The 15,169-nt window shown below is 43.8% G+C and overlaps 1 protein-coding gene across 4 annotated transcripts in view; it reads right to left on the bottom strand.

The window, feature by feature from the left end:
- pde4ba (phosphodiesterase 4B, cAMP-specific a) overlaps window positions 1-15,169 on the bottom strand; it is a 379,418-nt gene that overhangs the window by 126,738 nt on the left and 237,511 nt on the right. The window contains exon 1 of one of the 4 annotated variants that reach the window (XM_041840094.2): window positions 1,559-1,866. The exons of the other annotated variants lie outside the window; for them this stretch is intronic. Within the exon in view, the coding sequence (XP_041696028.1) occupies window positions 1,559-1,653 (95 nt within the window). The 5' untranslated portion in view covers window positions 1,654-1,866. Of the gene's footprint in view, window positions 1-1,558; window positions 1,867-15,169 lie in introns of those variants that run through there. 4 annotated transcript variants of the gene reach the window in all.

The raw sequence follows: 15,169 nt of genomic DNA, 5'->3' as shown, positions 1-15,169 counted from the left end.
TACTTTTTTACAATGTAGAAAATTGTAAAAATAAAGAAAAACCTTTGAATGAGTAGGTGTGTCCAATCTTTTGACTGGTACTGTATATAAAATGATGGTTGTTTATGTGTATGGCTGCATTTCAAATACATTTTTGTATGTTTGAATGTTGCAGTAATAGGACCTGGGCCTAGCGTTTCAGCGAGAGAGAATATTATTTGATAGCAGGCCTGATCCCAAAGAGGACTGCACATTTTTAAGGAATCCCAAGGCTCATTAACTTCCTGATGCAGCAGGAAAATTCTCTGCATGAAAAGAGTGATCAAGTTAAAATCTGACATCTGTAATTTTCCACTTCCACATGCACTGACTGACTGTACAGTACTTTCCACATGAAGCCTTGGCTCTTAAAGATGATTCTGGCCACAGTCTCCTCTCCAGACTAGTCATGCTGGTTTTGACCGGTCCTGTCCTGCCTGCTGCTCCCTCTCGCTGCTTCTCCACAACAACAATCTAAGATTTTACCATGATGATGATGATATTCTGGTCAAAGGTTAATGTGCTAGAATAATGTGTGTATCTCCGCAAGGCAAATCCACTAAAAACGGAATTACTCTTCATAAGCGATATTGGCTTTGCAGAGCGTATTGTAATGTGTTTCCACAGCATAAACAATAAGCAGTTGTAAAGTGGTGTTGGAGAGAATAGCTGTCATGCGGTTGGGTAAACAAACGTTTGAGGCAGTGACAGTGGAGTGTTAATACAAATCCTGCTGGGAGTGTTTAGTTGCGTCATCAGCGCGCTACATTTAGGAAATTGCAATACATCAAGTACAGTAGGTGAGCTTTGGGTAACAGCACAGCTGGATCTGGATGGACCAGTAGTACAGAACTGCCAACTGTCCAGACTCGCACCAGACCAATGTAAACAAACAAATGCCACACACTCAACATGATATAGTATTGATTCCCTAACACACACTCAACTATAGAATTCATGATTAAGAGATATTTAGAGACTGAACATGGGAAAGACAGAGAGGGTTACATATAATGAACATGGGAAAGAGAGACAAATCCACACACAAACAGAACATGGGAAAAAGTATTCAGAGAAGGGGATGAAAGTCAGTCCATGCAGGAAAGTTTGGAGTGACAGAGTGAGAGGGAGGTGAGAGAGAGCGAGAGATAGAGAAAGAGAAAAAGAGATAGAGAAAACAATAAAGTGAGAACTAAAAAGCATGCATAACAAGCACTGCATGCTATCTCTAATGATGTGATGAGCGGAATGGCAACACATCATGCACTGAACTGAACCTGAGAAAAGCAATAGAAGCACATGAGAGAAAGATTAAGTGAATCTGACAGAAAGAGAAAGAAAGAGAGAGAGAGAGAAAGATAGAGAGACAGAGAGAAAGAGAAAGAAAGAGAGAGAGAGAGAAAGCTAGAGAGAGAGAGAGAGAGAGAGAGAGAGAGAGAGAGAGAGAGAGAGAGAGAGAGAGAGAGAGAGAGAGAGAGAGAAAGATAGAGAGACGGAGAGAAAGAGAAAGAAAGAGACAGTGTTATATCCTTGTTCTGACCTGTGAGTGCGGCTGGAGGCATGGAGTCTCTTGATGACTTCCTCGCTGAAGTCAAAGTGGACCCTGCTTCTGTGACAGGGCGAACGCCGATACATAGCACCAACACCCTCAGCTACCCAGCACCATCAAACACACACTTCAGGTCTCCACACACACAATCATCATCACATACACATCAATCAACATCAACTGTCTAAACAGATCAACTTCCACTGTCATAAATGCAACATTCAAGGATACATCAAACACACAACAGCAGCAACAACAACCATCCAACATCCCTTGCAAGTCGCGACTCTCTCTCTCTCTCTCTCTCTCTCTCTCTCTCTCTCTCTCTCTCTCTCTCTCTCACTCTCTTTCACACTCTCTTTCACACTCTGTGCGTCCAGCGAGAGCTGTACTGTGCTGTGTAGTTGTCCCAGTCCCAGACTGCACTTCCTTCCCCTGGTGTGTGAGAAGCTGTGGTCGCTCTGAGTCCGGCACCGGCAGCGCACTAAGACCTGGAGCAGACTCCCTGGAATGGACTCACTACTGTCACTCTGATACATAGGACAGAGGGGGAATAAAGGTATGTATCTACTCTGTTCCTGTGTAACACATGTCCACATAACCACAAAGGTCTAAAGAGCGTAATATCCATTACTAGACATTATCTGCCATACACAACTATCACACACATGTGGTAGATACATGGGCATCACACAGCCATACATAGCCATGCGACAGAAATAGCATATCTACAGCACTGCACATCTCTGAAGAGAACATGTCTAGACCTGTAATCCATACATCTAGCCTGCTAATGTCTAGACCTGTAATCCACACATCTAGCCTGCTAATGTCTAGACCTGTAATGAACACATAGTTAACACGTGCTGTTTCCTGCCGTTCACTACATGCTTAGGTTATTATGCATGAACTATGCCATCAATGTATGCACCAGGACATGTCTTTCAGGAGGTAATGGTATAATGCCATACTGTATATGCCCCATCCATCAGTACTACCTTAACAGTTCAAGTGTGCATTTCAGTACATGCTTATGCATAAGCTATGCCACCAATATACCTTAACTGCCCCAGTGTGAGTCTGTGTGTGTGTCAGTGTGGCAGAGGAAGGGGCAGCTGGCACCACACAGCGGGGCATTTTGCCTGGCATGTAGGAGGGGATGCCCGGTTTATGCCCTTCCCCCTGGTAATACCAGCCTGTTTCAGTCAAACAGTAAGCTAGGAAGGCTATTGAAACAAGATCCAGAATCCATGTTTATGGATGGTGGCCACTATGCACGGTTTGCCTTTAATACAATGTTCAACTGGGTGTTCTCTAGAGTGGACATAAGGTGTTGATAAGCCAAACTTCACATGGAATAGAACTGTTAGAGAGAGAGAAAGAGAAATCACGTCAGAAACAGCACGTCAGAAATCAGCTCAATGTAATTGAAGAATCCATAGACTCTAACCACTTCTGGGAGTTAGCTAGTATGCTAACTATTCTAGCTAACTAACTGGCTGAATAAGTTGACAACGGACTCGCTCAAGCTGTCGGGACTAACCCACAACGTTAGACACGGACACGAACGATCTGCTTGGCGTGTTGACACACTGGTGGTTTGTTGTGGCCGAGTATTGGTGCTAAACTGTGTTGTTGGAGTCCGGCATGCTAGCTGGCTGTGGCGTCTTATGACTAGGTGCCCTGGACGATTTTCATGGAAGAATACTGTACCTAGTTAGCTAGCTGAATAAACTAAGTTAGTCTATTCCTAGAAAACATTGAACCGCTGTAGTTTACAACAATTATAGTTTCTGAGGTGGAAGTTGAGAGAGTTATATTTGGGTGTTGTGGTGAGGGAGGCCCCGCTCTCTCCTTTCCCAGATGTTTAGTTCATTTCATTCCGATCTCCTTTGCATTATTGTAGCCATTTTCTGCAGCCTGTCAACTATGCCTCTGTCTATCCCTGTTCTCTCCTCTACGCACAGGCTATACAAACGCCTCACACCACGTGGCTGCTGCCTCTCTAACCTGGTGGTCCCTGCACGCACCACCCACGTGGAGTTCCAGGTCTCAGGCAGCCTCTGGAACTGCCGTTCTGCTGCCAACAAGGCAGAGTTCATCTCAGCCTATGCTACCCTCCAGTCCCTCGACTTCCTGGCGCTGACGGAAACATGGATTACCACTGAAAACACTGCTACTCCTACTGCTCTCTCCTCGTCTAACCATGTGTTCTCGCATACCCCGAGAGCATCTGGTCAGCGGGGTGGTGGCACAGGAATCCTCATCTCTCCCAAGTGGACATTCTCTAGTTTTCCCCTGACCCATCTGTCTATCTCCTCATTTGAATTCCATGCTGTCACAGTCACTAGCCCATTTAAACTTAATATCCTTGTCATCTATCGCCCTCCAGGTTCCCTTGGAGAGTTCATCAATGAGCTTGACAAGTTCCTTTCCTGAGGATGGCTCACCCCTCACAGTTCTGGGGGACTTCAACCTCCCTACGTCTACCTTTGACTCATTTCTCTCTGCCTCCTTCTTTCCACTCCTCTCCTCTTTTGACCTCACCCTCTCACCGTCCCCCCCTACTCACAAGGCAGGCAATACGCTTGACCTCATCTTTACTAGATGCTGTTCTTCTACTAATCTCACTGCAACTCCCCTCCATGTCTCCGACCACTACTTTGTATCCTTTTCTCTCTCGCTCTCCTCCCTCCAATCTCCTGATTCTGCCTCCTCAACCCTCCTCTCCTCCCTTTCTGCATCCTTTGACTCTCTATGTCCACTATCCTCCCGGCCGGCTCGGTCCTCCCCTCCAGCTCCGTAGCTTGATGACTCATTGCGAGCTCACAGAACAGGGCTCCGGGCAGCCGAGCGGAAATGGAGGAAAACTAGACTCCCTGCGGACCTGGCATCTTTTCACTCCCTCCTCTCTACATTTTCTTCATCTGTTTCTGCTGCTAAGGCCACTTTCTACCACTCTAAATTCCAAGCATCTGCCTCTAACCCTAGGAAGCTCTTTGCCACCTTCTCCTCCCTGCTGAATCCTCCCCCCCCCCCTCCTCCCTCTCTGTGGATGACTTCATCAACCATTTTGAAAAGAAGGTTGACGACATCCGATCCTCGTTTGTTAAGTCAAATGACACTGCTGGTCATGCTCACACTGCCCTACCCTATGCTTTGACTTCTTTCTCCCCTCTCTCTCCATATAAAATCTTGCGACTTGTGACGGCCGGCCGCCCAACAACCTGCCCGCTTGACCCTATCCCCTCCTCTCTTCTCCAGACCATCTCCGGTGACCTTCTCCCTTACCTCACCTCGCTGATCAACTCATCCTTGACCGCTGGCTATGTCCCTTCCGTCTTCAAGAGAGCGAGAGTTGCACCCCTTCTCAAAAAACCAACACTCTGATGTCAACAACTACAGACCAGTATCCCTTCTTTCTTTTCTCTCCAAAACTATTGAGCGTGCTGTCTTTAGCCAACTATCTTGCTATCTCTCTCAGAATTACCTTCTTGATCCAAACCAGTCAGGTTTCAAGACTGGTCATTCAACTGAGACTGCTCTTCTCTGTGTCACGGAGGCTCTCCGCACTGCTAAAGCTAACTCTCTCTCCTCTGCTCTTGTCCTTCTAGACCTGTCTGCTGCCTTTGATACTGTGAACCATCAGATCCTCCTCTCCACCCTCTCCGAGCTGGGCATCTCCGGCGCGGCTCACTCTTGGATTGCGTCCTACCTGACCGGTCGCTCCTACCAAGTGGCATGGCGAGAAGCTGTCTCCGCACCAAGTGCTCTCACCACTGGTGTCCCCCAGGGCTCAGTTCTAGGCCCTCTCCTATTCTCGCTATACACCAAGTCACTTGGCTCTGTCATATCCTCACATGGCCTCTCCTATCATTGCTACGCAGACAACACACAACTAATCTTCTCCTTTCCCCCTTCTGATAAACAGGTGGCGAATCGCATCTCTGCATGTCTGGCAGACATATCAGTATGGATGTCGGATCACCACCTCAAGCTGAACCTTGGCAAGACGGAGCTGCTCTTCCTCCCGGGGAAGGACTGCCCGTTCCATGATCTCGCCATCACGGTTGACAACTCCGTTGTGTCCTCCTCCCAGAGTGCGAAGAGCCTTGGCGTGACCCTGGACAACACCCTGTCGTTCTCCGCTAACATCAAGGCGGTGACCCGATCCTGTAGGTTCATGCTCTACAACATTCGGAGAGTACGACCCCTGCCTTACACAGGAAGCGGCACAGGTCCTAATCCAGGCACTTGTCATCTCCCGTCTGGATTACTGCAACTCGCTGTTGGCTGGGCTCCCTGCCTGTGCCATTAAACCCCCTACAACTCATCTAGAATGCCGCAGCCCGTCTGGTGTTCAACCTTCCCAAGTTCTCTCACGTCACCCCGCTCCTCCGCACACTCCACTGGCTTCCAGTTGAAGCTCGCATCTGCTACAAGACCATGGTGCTTGCCTACGGAGCTGTGAGGGGAACGGCACCTCCGTACCTTCAGGCTCTGATCAGTCTCTACACCCAAAAGAGGGCATTGCGTTCATCCACCTCTGGCCTGCTGGCTCCCCTACCTCTGCGGAAGCACAGTTCCCGCTCAGCCCAGTCAAAACTGTTCGCTGCTCTGGCACCCCAATGGTGGAACAAGCTCCCTCACGACGCCAGGACAGCGGAGTCACTCACCACCTTCCGGAGACATTTGAAACCCCACCAATTTGACCCCAATAACAACTGTGGGATATGCGTCAACAGCAACCTTGGGAAAATCCTCTTCATTATCATTAACAGCAGACTCGTACATTTCCTCAGTGAAACCAATGTACTGCGCAAATGTCAAATTGGCTTTTTACCAAATTACCGTACGACAGACCATGTATTCACCCTGAACAACCTAATTGACAAACAAACAAACCAAAACAAAGGCAAAGTCTTCTCACGCTTTGCTGATTTCAAAAAAGCTTTTGACTCAATTTGTCATGAGGGTCTGCAAATTGATGGAAAGTGGTGTTGGGGGAAAAACTTACAACATTATAAAATCCATGTACACAAACAACAAGTGTGCGTAAAAAATTGGCAAAAAAACACACACATTTCTTTCCACAGGGCCGTGGGGTGAGACAGGGATGCATCTTAAGCCCCACCTTTTTCAACATATATATCAACGAATTGGCGAGGGCACTATGACATTCTGCAGCACCCGGCCTCACCCTACTAGAATCTGAAGTCAAATGTTTACTGTTTGCTGATGAGCTGGTGACACATCTGGCTCGTGGCTTTCCCGATGCCACCTGTCATTACTCACGCTGGCTGGTCGGCCTGGTAACAGCAAGGTAAGGTCAAGGGTCATGGAACACTGAACAGCTCCTCTGACTCATCGATCAATGGAAGACTGACGTGTCCCCTCTCTCATCATCCCTTCTCTCTCTCTCCCTCTCTCTCTCTCTCTCTCTCTCTCTCTCTCGCTCTCTCCCTCTCGCTCTCCCTCTCTTTCTCTCTCCTTCTCTCCCCTCTCTCTCGCTCTCTCTATCTTCTCTCTCCTCTCTCCTCTCTCTCTCCCCTTTCCCTCCATTCACAGAGAGCACTGAGACTTTCTGAACTGGTGATTCACAAGGTGACCACAACATATGCAAGACACCACCCTCTGGATCCAATTTACCATGAATGGCGTTTCTTAGAACGACAAGGGACATGACGTGATGGCGAGATGGCATGTCAGCGTAACTCAGAATGATGACAGAGTTCTTCATTATGAAAGTGAAGCTCATTGTGAGAGAAAAAGAGAGAGAGAAAGAGAGAGAGAGAGAGAGAGAGAGAGAGCGAGAGAGAGAAAGATAGAGCAAGAAAGAAAGAACGAAAGAGAGAGAGAGAGAGAGAGAGAGAGAGAGAAAGAAAATACATCATATAACCTTCTATATATGTTATAACCTAACTACTACTATTATTAATGATATTGATATACTGTTTATTCGTTTTATCTCCATAACATGTTATAACACATGATACATTATCATGTTATAGCACATGATAATGCAATAATAACAAATTGGTTGACAGACCAATCACACTGTTAAACACATCCTAAAGGAACATTTGAAACATAGCATCTTTAAGTATTAGCAGCTATAACGTTCAGGGTTTGGGGTGAAAAGCACAGACCCAGACTTTGTAGATATTGTATATACAGTAGTTCATTATTATACTTCTAGGGACATGGAGCAGAGGAGATTTACAAACATCCTCTCCAAATAATACCAGGGAGTTTACTGTACCTTCAGTGAAACATCTGCATGTAAAATGTGGCAGAGATTCGCGAGGGATTATAATCTGGTTTAAAGAAGATCTTTCAAATTATATCTCAGCAGAGAGAAAGGGAAAACATACATTTGGCTTAAGATAAAAAATAAACTGTCAACTCAGGTCGAGACATCTACACGTGTGCAATGTATGTGCCCCCATCTGACGCTCCATATTTGAATGAAGATTGCTTTCAGACTCTCTATTGGGATATAATTCATTTTCAGTCAGTAGGCACAGTTCTGTCAACACTAGAACCGCTAAAGCAGTCATTTTGACTGCTCATTATTAGTTTGTTGTATTACTCTGCCATCTAAATGCTAGAACTGGTAAAGAAGCAGACTACATATATTTAGAAGGAAACACCTATGTACATGGTAATACATCTGTGTATGAATCACAACTGACTACACACAGACAGAGCTATGACAGTATTATTTTTCAATTTTGGGAAACAAGTGCCCCAGCTCTGTAAAAGCCTGGGTCTGTACATTGTTAACGGCAGGAAGAAGGGTGACTCTTTGGGTAGGTTTACTAAGGGAAAGGAAAGGGGATACCTAGTCAGTTGTACAACTGAATGCATTCAACCGAAATGTGTCTTCCGCATTTAACCCAACCCCTCTGAATCCGAGAGGTGCTGGGGAGCTGATCGTACTTACTGCTCTGTTCTAGGAAACAGTGTAGTCAAATATGCCATAACAGATAAAGAGCAAGACAAACTCAATGCCTTTATGGTCATGACACAGCTGCCCTTGTCGGACCACCGCCAAATTAGAATTTATCTAAAAAATAAGATAAACCATCCCTGAATTTATAACCAAAACCTAAACTCTACCTCCTCCCACCGACATACATACAAGTAAAAAAAAACTAGCAATGTTGAATGAGGCAGCATTAAAAAGCATTCAAATTGAAAACTTGATTTCCTATTTTGTTGCCTTACAACCTGGAATTTAAATTGATTTTGGGGGGGGGGTTGTATCATTTGATTTACACAACATGCCTACCACTTTGAAGATGCAATTTTTTTTGTGTGAAACAAACAAGAGATTAGACAAAAAAACAGAAAACTTGAGCGTGCATAACTATTCACCCCCCCAAAGTCAATACTTTGTAGGGCCATCTTTTGCAGCAATTAAAGCTGCAAGTCTCTTGGGGTATGTCTCTATAAGCTTGGCACATCTAGCCACTGGGATTTCTGACCATTCTTCAAGGCAAAACTGCTCCAGCTCCTTCAAGTTGTATGGGTTCCGCTGGTGTACAGCAATCTTTAAGTCATACCACAGATTCTCAATTGGATTGAGGTCTGGGATTTGACTAGGCCATTCCAATACATTTAAATGTTTCCCCTTAAACCACTCAAGTGTTGCTTTAGCAGTGTAATTAGGGTCATTGTCCTGCTGGAAGGTGAACCTCCGTCCCAGTCTCAAATCTCTGGAAGTCTGAAACAGGTTTCCCTCAAGAATTTCCCTGTATTTAGCGCCACCCATCATTCCTTCAATTCTGACCAGTTTCCCAGTCCCTGCCGATGAAAAACATCCCCACAGCATGATGCTGCCACCACCATGCTTCAATGTGGGGATAGTGTTCTCGTGGTGATGAGAGGTGTTGGGTTTGCGCCAGACATAGTGTTTTCCTTGATGGCCAAAAAGCTCAATTTTAGTCTCATCTGACCAGAGTACCTTCTTCCATATGTTTGGGGAGTCTCCCACATGCCTTTTCGCGAACACCAAATGTGTTTGCTTATTATTTTCTTTAAGCAATGGCTTTTTTCTGGCCACTCTTCCGTAAAGCTAAGCTCTGTGGAGTGTATGGCTTAAAGTGGACCTATGGACAGATACTCCAATCTCCGCTGTGGAGCTTTGCAGCTCCTTCAGGGTTATCTTTGGTCTCTTTGTTGCCTCTCTGATTAATGCCCTCCTTGCCTGGTCCGTGAGTTTTGGTGGGCGGCCCTCTCTTGGAAGGTTTGTTGTGGTGCCATATTCTTTCCATTTTTTTATAATGGATTTAATGGTGCTCCATGGGATGTTCAAAGTTTCGGATATTTTTTTATAATCCAACCCTGATCTGTACTTCTCCACAACTTTGTCCCTGACCTGTTTGGAGAGCTCCTTGGTCTTCATGGTGCAGCTTGCTTGGTGGTACCCCTAGCTTAGTGGTGTTGCAGACTCTGGGGCCTTTCAGAACAGGTGTATATGTACTGAGATCATGTGACACTTAGATTGCACACAGGTGGACTTTATTTAACTAATTATGTGACTTCTGAAGGTAATTGGTTGCACCAGATCTTATTTAGGGGCTTCATAGCAAAGGGGGTGAATATATATGCACGCACCACTTTTCCGTTATTTATTTTTTAGAATTTTTTGAAACAAGTTATTTTTTTCATTTCACTTCACCAATTTGGACTATTTTGTGTATGTCCATTACATGAAATCCAAATAATAAATTACAGGTTGTAATGCAACAAAATAGGAAAAACGCCAAGGGGGGTGAATACTTTTGCAAGGCACTGTATAAATAAACTGGCTACCATTAGAACAATCTACATCTCTGGGACTCACCCTAGAATACAAAGAAATAAAGTTGATTTTATATGCCGATGACTTAGTAATTTGTCACTAACAGAGCAGGGGCTACAACAAAGCCTGTCCTTGCTAGAACAGTATTGTAAGGACTGGACACTGTCCATTCAAGCAGGAATCTGCGGGTCGTGAACACCCCCCCACCCCCCCACCCCATGCTGCCCCACGTCTTGTGTTGTTTTTTCTCTTACTTTGAACGATAACAAGGGGGTTGAGCCCTGAGCCACTTTGGGCTGGCTTTCTGGGCAAGGCGTGTCTTTTGCGCCAAATCCCGCCTACACTGTGCATTTACAAAGACATTAACAATGTACAGAGACTGACTGACCATAGACTGGCAATAGAGATGCCATAAAAAAAAAACATGGACGGCCAGAGAAGAGAGACTTTGTAAGCATTGTGGTACAGTCCAAGTAGAGGATGAGCAGCTCTTCCTACTCCACTGCTCCAAATATGACTCAATCAGGGGTATGACATTTGAAAAACAAATTGCAGGATTTCTTGAACTGCCTGTCATGGAGAAAAATCTTCATTTTGTCAGGTGAAAACGTAGAGACAGTAGACCATGCTGCTGACAGAGTATGTCCTGGCCCGTCATAATATAAGAGAGACAACAGTTCCCACGATTTTTCACACATGAGCCCTGTAGATTTAATGTCTCAATTGTTGAGAGAGAGAGAGAGAGAGAGAGAGAGAGAGAGAGAGAGAGAGAGAGAGAGAGAGAGAGAGAGAGAGAGAGAGAGAGAGGGCGGGTGTGTAACTGCTCTCACATTGAAGTGGAACTGTAAATGGAGGAGGATGTTGCCAGCTGGGAGTGAGAGGTTGTGTGACAATGGTTGACGGTGGTTCTGGTTCAGTGACAATGGGAACATTCCGCCCTGATAACCCCCTGAGGTGAACACACAGATGATGACGTCACCCACCACATCACTCACTATTACAGCCAGGTGCACAAAGACATTCTCTACCAGAGAGAGGTGGGGCCAATTCAGAGTTAGAAAGTGTTCGGTATTAGAGACTGCACAAATACAAAATTGGATCCAGACAAAAACATATATTACTGGTAAAGACTAGTCTTCATTAGATCTTCTTAAATAATATCACATATTTTTGTTAAAGTGATACAATTATGGCCACCTATTTTGATAGGTGTGCTTCATTGGCAAGTAATTATGAGCAGGATGTTTTATTAGAATCAATGGATGACAGAATCGGTCAAAACAACCACTCTCTCTATGACTGCTAAAATATGTCGAGGTGAACACAGGGCCTAACTGTTTAGAGGGTGTTAGTTTACTGTCTCAGAGAAAAGGGAAGTGTTGTCTAACTAGGTCCACTAGATGGCCCTCTAACCCTACAGCACTCTCAGGCAACTGGCAAGCCAGGCAATGACTCACAGGCAAATTGGGGCTGTGGATCGTTTAATACTGCATGCAGATGCAGCATATGCCAATGCTTCTCATGGACCAATTCAGTATCATGAATAGGACCACAGTGCCCAATATATAGGACTGGCGCAAAACTCCACTATTGGCCACTGTCCACAGTCATCAAAAGCAAACTGGCTCTTCCACAATCCAGTCTATCTATTCCTCTTATTTATGCCAAAGCTAATAAATTAAGAGCCATCACTCCCTAGTAAATGCAACGATAAGTCTTAGTGAGAGTCATAGAATGCAATGACATACTGTGTATACACTCAGTGGCCAGTTTATTACATACACCAACCACACACGAAAATGGTTCGCTCCTACAGACAGTGAGTCACGTGGCCGTGGCTTGTTATATAAAGCAGGCAGACAGGCATCGAGGCATTCAGTTACTGTTCGATTGAATGTTAGAATGGGCAAAACTAGTGACCTAAGCGACTTTGAGCGTGGTATGATCGCCGGTGCCAGGCGCGTCAGTTCCACTATCATGACAGTGTCTAGGGTTTCCTGAGAATGGAGCGAAAGTTAACAGATAAGATCTTGTTACCGTATTTGGGGAAAAATCACTGTGATTAACTCTTTAGTAATTTCCCAGTTTACCTATTTGCTTATGTTCTTGCAAGAACGGCAAGCCACACAAAATGAAACGGGCCTATTTATATAATGAATATGAATTGGGAGGGCAGAAATTATTAAATATTAAAGCATTAGACCTCTCACTAAAGGCTTCAGTCATTCAAAAGTTATACTTAAATCTGAACTGGTTCTCTAGCAGATTAGTAAAAATGTCTCACCCCATGTTCAAGAATGGCCCTTTTCACTTTCTTCAGATTACAACCTCTCACTTTTGGTTATTTGAAAATGAAATCACCTCCAAAATATTGCATTTTTTAAAACAACCATAGAAAGTTGGTTGCAATTTCAGTTTGATCCACCAGAAAATACAGAACAAATATTACAACAAATACTATGGTTAAACTCAAACATACTAATTGATATAAAACCAATATTATTGGAAAGAATGTTTTAAAAAGGTATAATCTTTTAAATGATATCATAAATAGGACTGTTGGAGTTATGTCACACATGCAGCTAACAAAAATATATGGAAATGTCTGCTCTACTCAAAATTACAACCAACTAATTGCATAAAATGGAAGAGGCAAGTGGAAGGGGTAGAAAGTAAGGAACTTGTCTGTTGGCCCTGCATTAAAGACCAAAATTGACTAAAGTAAATTGTGATAAATAAAAAAGTATACCAGTTTAATTTAAGGACCAAAAAATTGACAGCTGTACCATATAGATTGCTAAATAGTTAGGAAGATATTTTCGATGTACCGATTCCATGGCACATGGTTTATGGACTGATATGCAAAATGACGCCGGATTCAAAACTTAGAATTTTTCAATTTAAATTATTATACAAAATTCTTGCAACCAATAGAATGTTATTGGTTTGGTACTGTCCATATGTAGCTTGTTTTTGGTCGCAGGTTCGGGAATGGCTGAAGAATTGCAACATTTACCTGGAGCTAACGGCAGATAGCACTGCAGGATGATTTAAAAAGTCATAGTCAATCGATAATATAATAATACTCTGAGCAAAAATGTTGATCTTTAATTTACAATATGTAGAATCTATGAGAATAGAAAGGTTCAGAACTTTTGTGAAACATCACAGCACAGTTGAAAAATATATGGCAAAAAGAAATCAAAACTGGATGTTGTTCAGTGATAGATGGGAGGAGTTGAGTGGAGCTGAATGGGACTAAAAACAAACAAAAGATAACTATTGTAAACTATACTGTGTCCGTAAAATGTATATAGTATGTACAGTTGAAGTCTGAAGTTTACGTACACCTTAGCCAAATACATTTAAACTCAGTTTCTCACAATTCCTGACATTTAATCCTGGTAAAAATTCCCTGTTTTAGGTCAGTTAGGATCACCACTTTATTTTAAGAATGTGAAATGTTAGAATAATATTAGAGAGAATGATTCATTTCAGCTTTTATTTAACATCAAATTCCCAGTGGGTCAGGAGTTTACATACACTCAATTAGTATTTGGTAGCATTGCCTTTAAATTGTTTAACTTGGGTCAAATGTTTCGGGTAGCCTTCCACAAGCTTCCCACAATAAGTTGGGTGAATTTTGGCCCATTCCTCCTGACAGAGCTGGTGTAAGTGAGTCAAGTTTGTAGGCCTCCTTGCTCGCACATGCTTTTTCAGTTCTGCCCACACATTTTCTATAGGATTGAGATCAGGGCTTTGTGCTGGCCACTCCAATACCTTGACTTTGTTGTCCTTAAGCCATTTTGCAACAATTTTGGAAGTATGCTTGGGGTCATTGTCCATTTAGAAGACCCATTTGCGACCAAGCTTTAACTTCCTGACTGATGTCTTGAGATGTTGCTTCAATATATCCACATAATTTTCCTTCCTCATGATGCCATCTATTTTGTGAAGTGCACCAGTCCCTCCTGCAGCAAAGTACCCCACAGCATGATGCTTCACGGTTGGGATGGTGTTCTTCGGCTTGCAAGCCTTCCCCTTTTTCCTCCAAACATAACGATGGTCATTATGGCCAAACAGTTCTATTTTTGTTTCATTACACCAGAGGACATTTCTCCAAAAAGTACGATTTTTGTCCCCATGTGCAGTTGCAAACAGTAGTCTGGCTTTTTTATGGTGGTTTTGGAGCAGTGGCTTCTTCCTTGCTGAGCAGCCTTTCAGGTTATGTCGATATAGGACTCGTTTTACTGTGGATATAGATTATTGTTTCATCTTCACAAGGTCCTTTGCTGTTGTTCTGGGATTGATTTGCACTTTTCGCACCAAAGTACGTTCATCTCTAGGAGACAGAACGCGTCTCCTTCCTGAGCGGTATGACGGCTGCGTGGTCCCATGGTGTTTATACTTGCGTACTATTGTTTGTACAGATGAACCAGACTTGTGGAGGTCTACACATTTTTTTCTGAGGTCTTGCCTGATTTCTTTTGATTTTCCCATGATGTCAAGCAAAGAGGCACTGAGGGTGAAGGTAGGCCTTGAAATACATCCACAGGTACACCTCCAATTGACTCAAATGATGTCAATTAGCCTATCAGAAGCTTCTAAAGCCATGACATCATTTTCTGTTTTTTTCCCAAGCTTTTAAAGGCACAGTGAACTTAGTGTATGTAAACTTCTGACCCACTGGAATTGTGATACAGTGAATTATAAGTGAAATAATCTCTGTAAACAATTGTTGGAAAAATTACTTGTGTCATGCACAAAGTAGATGTCCTAACCGACTTGCCAAA

The sequence above is a fragment of the Coregonus clupeaformis genome, chromosome 20 (genome assembly GCF_020615455.1).
Source record: "Coregonus clupeaformis isolate EN_2021a chromosome 20, ASM2061545v1, whole genome shotgun sequence".
In the NCBI taxonomy this organism is placed as follows: domain Eukaryota; kingdom Metazoa; phylum Chordata; class Actinopteri; order Salmoniformes; family Salmonidae; genus Coregonus; species Coregonus clupeaformis.
Note: the sequence above shows the minus strand (reverse complement) of the source record. Positions and strands in the feature narration are given on the sequence as shown.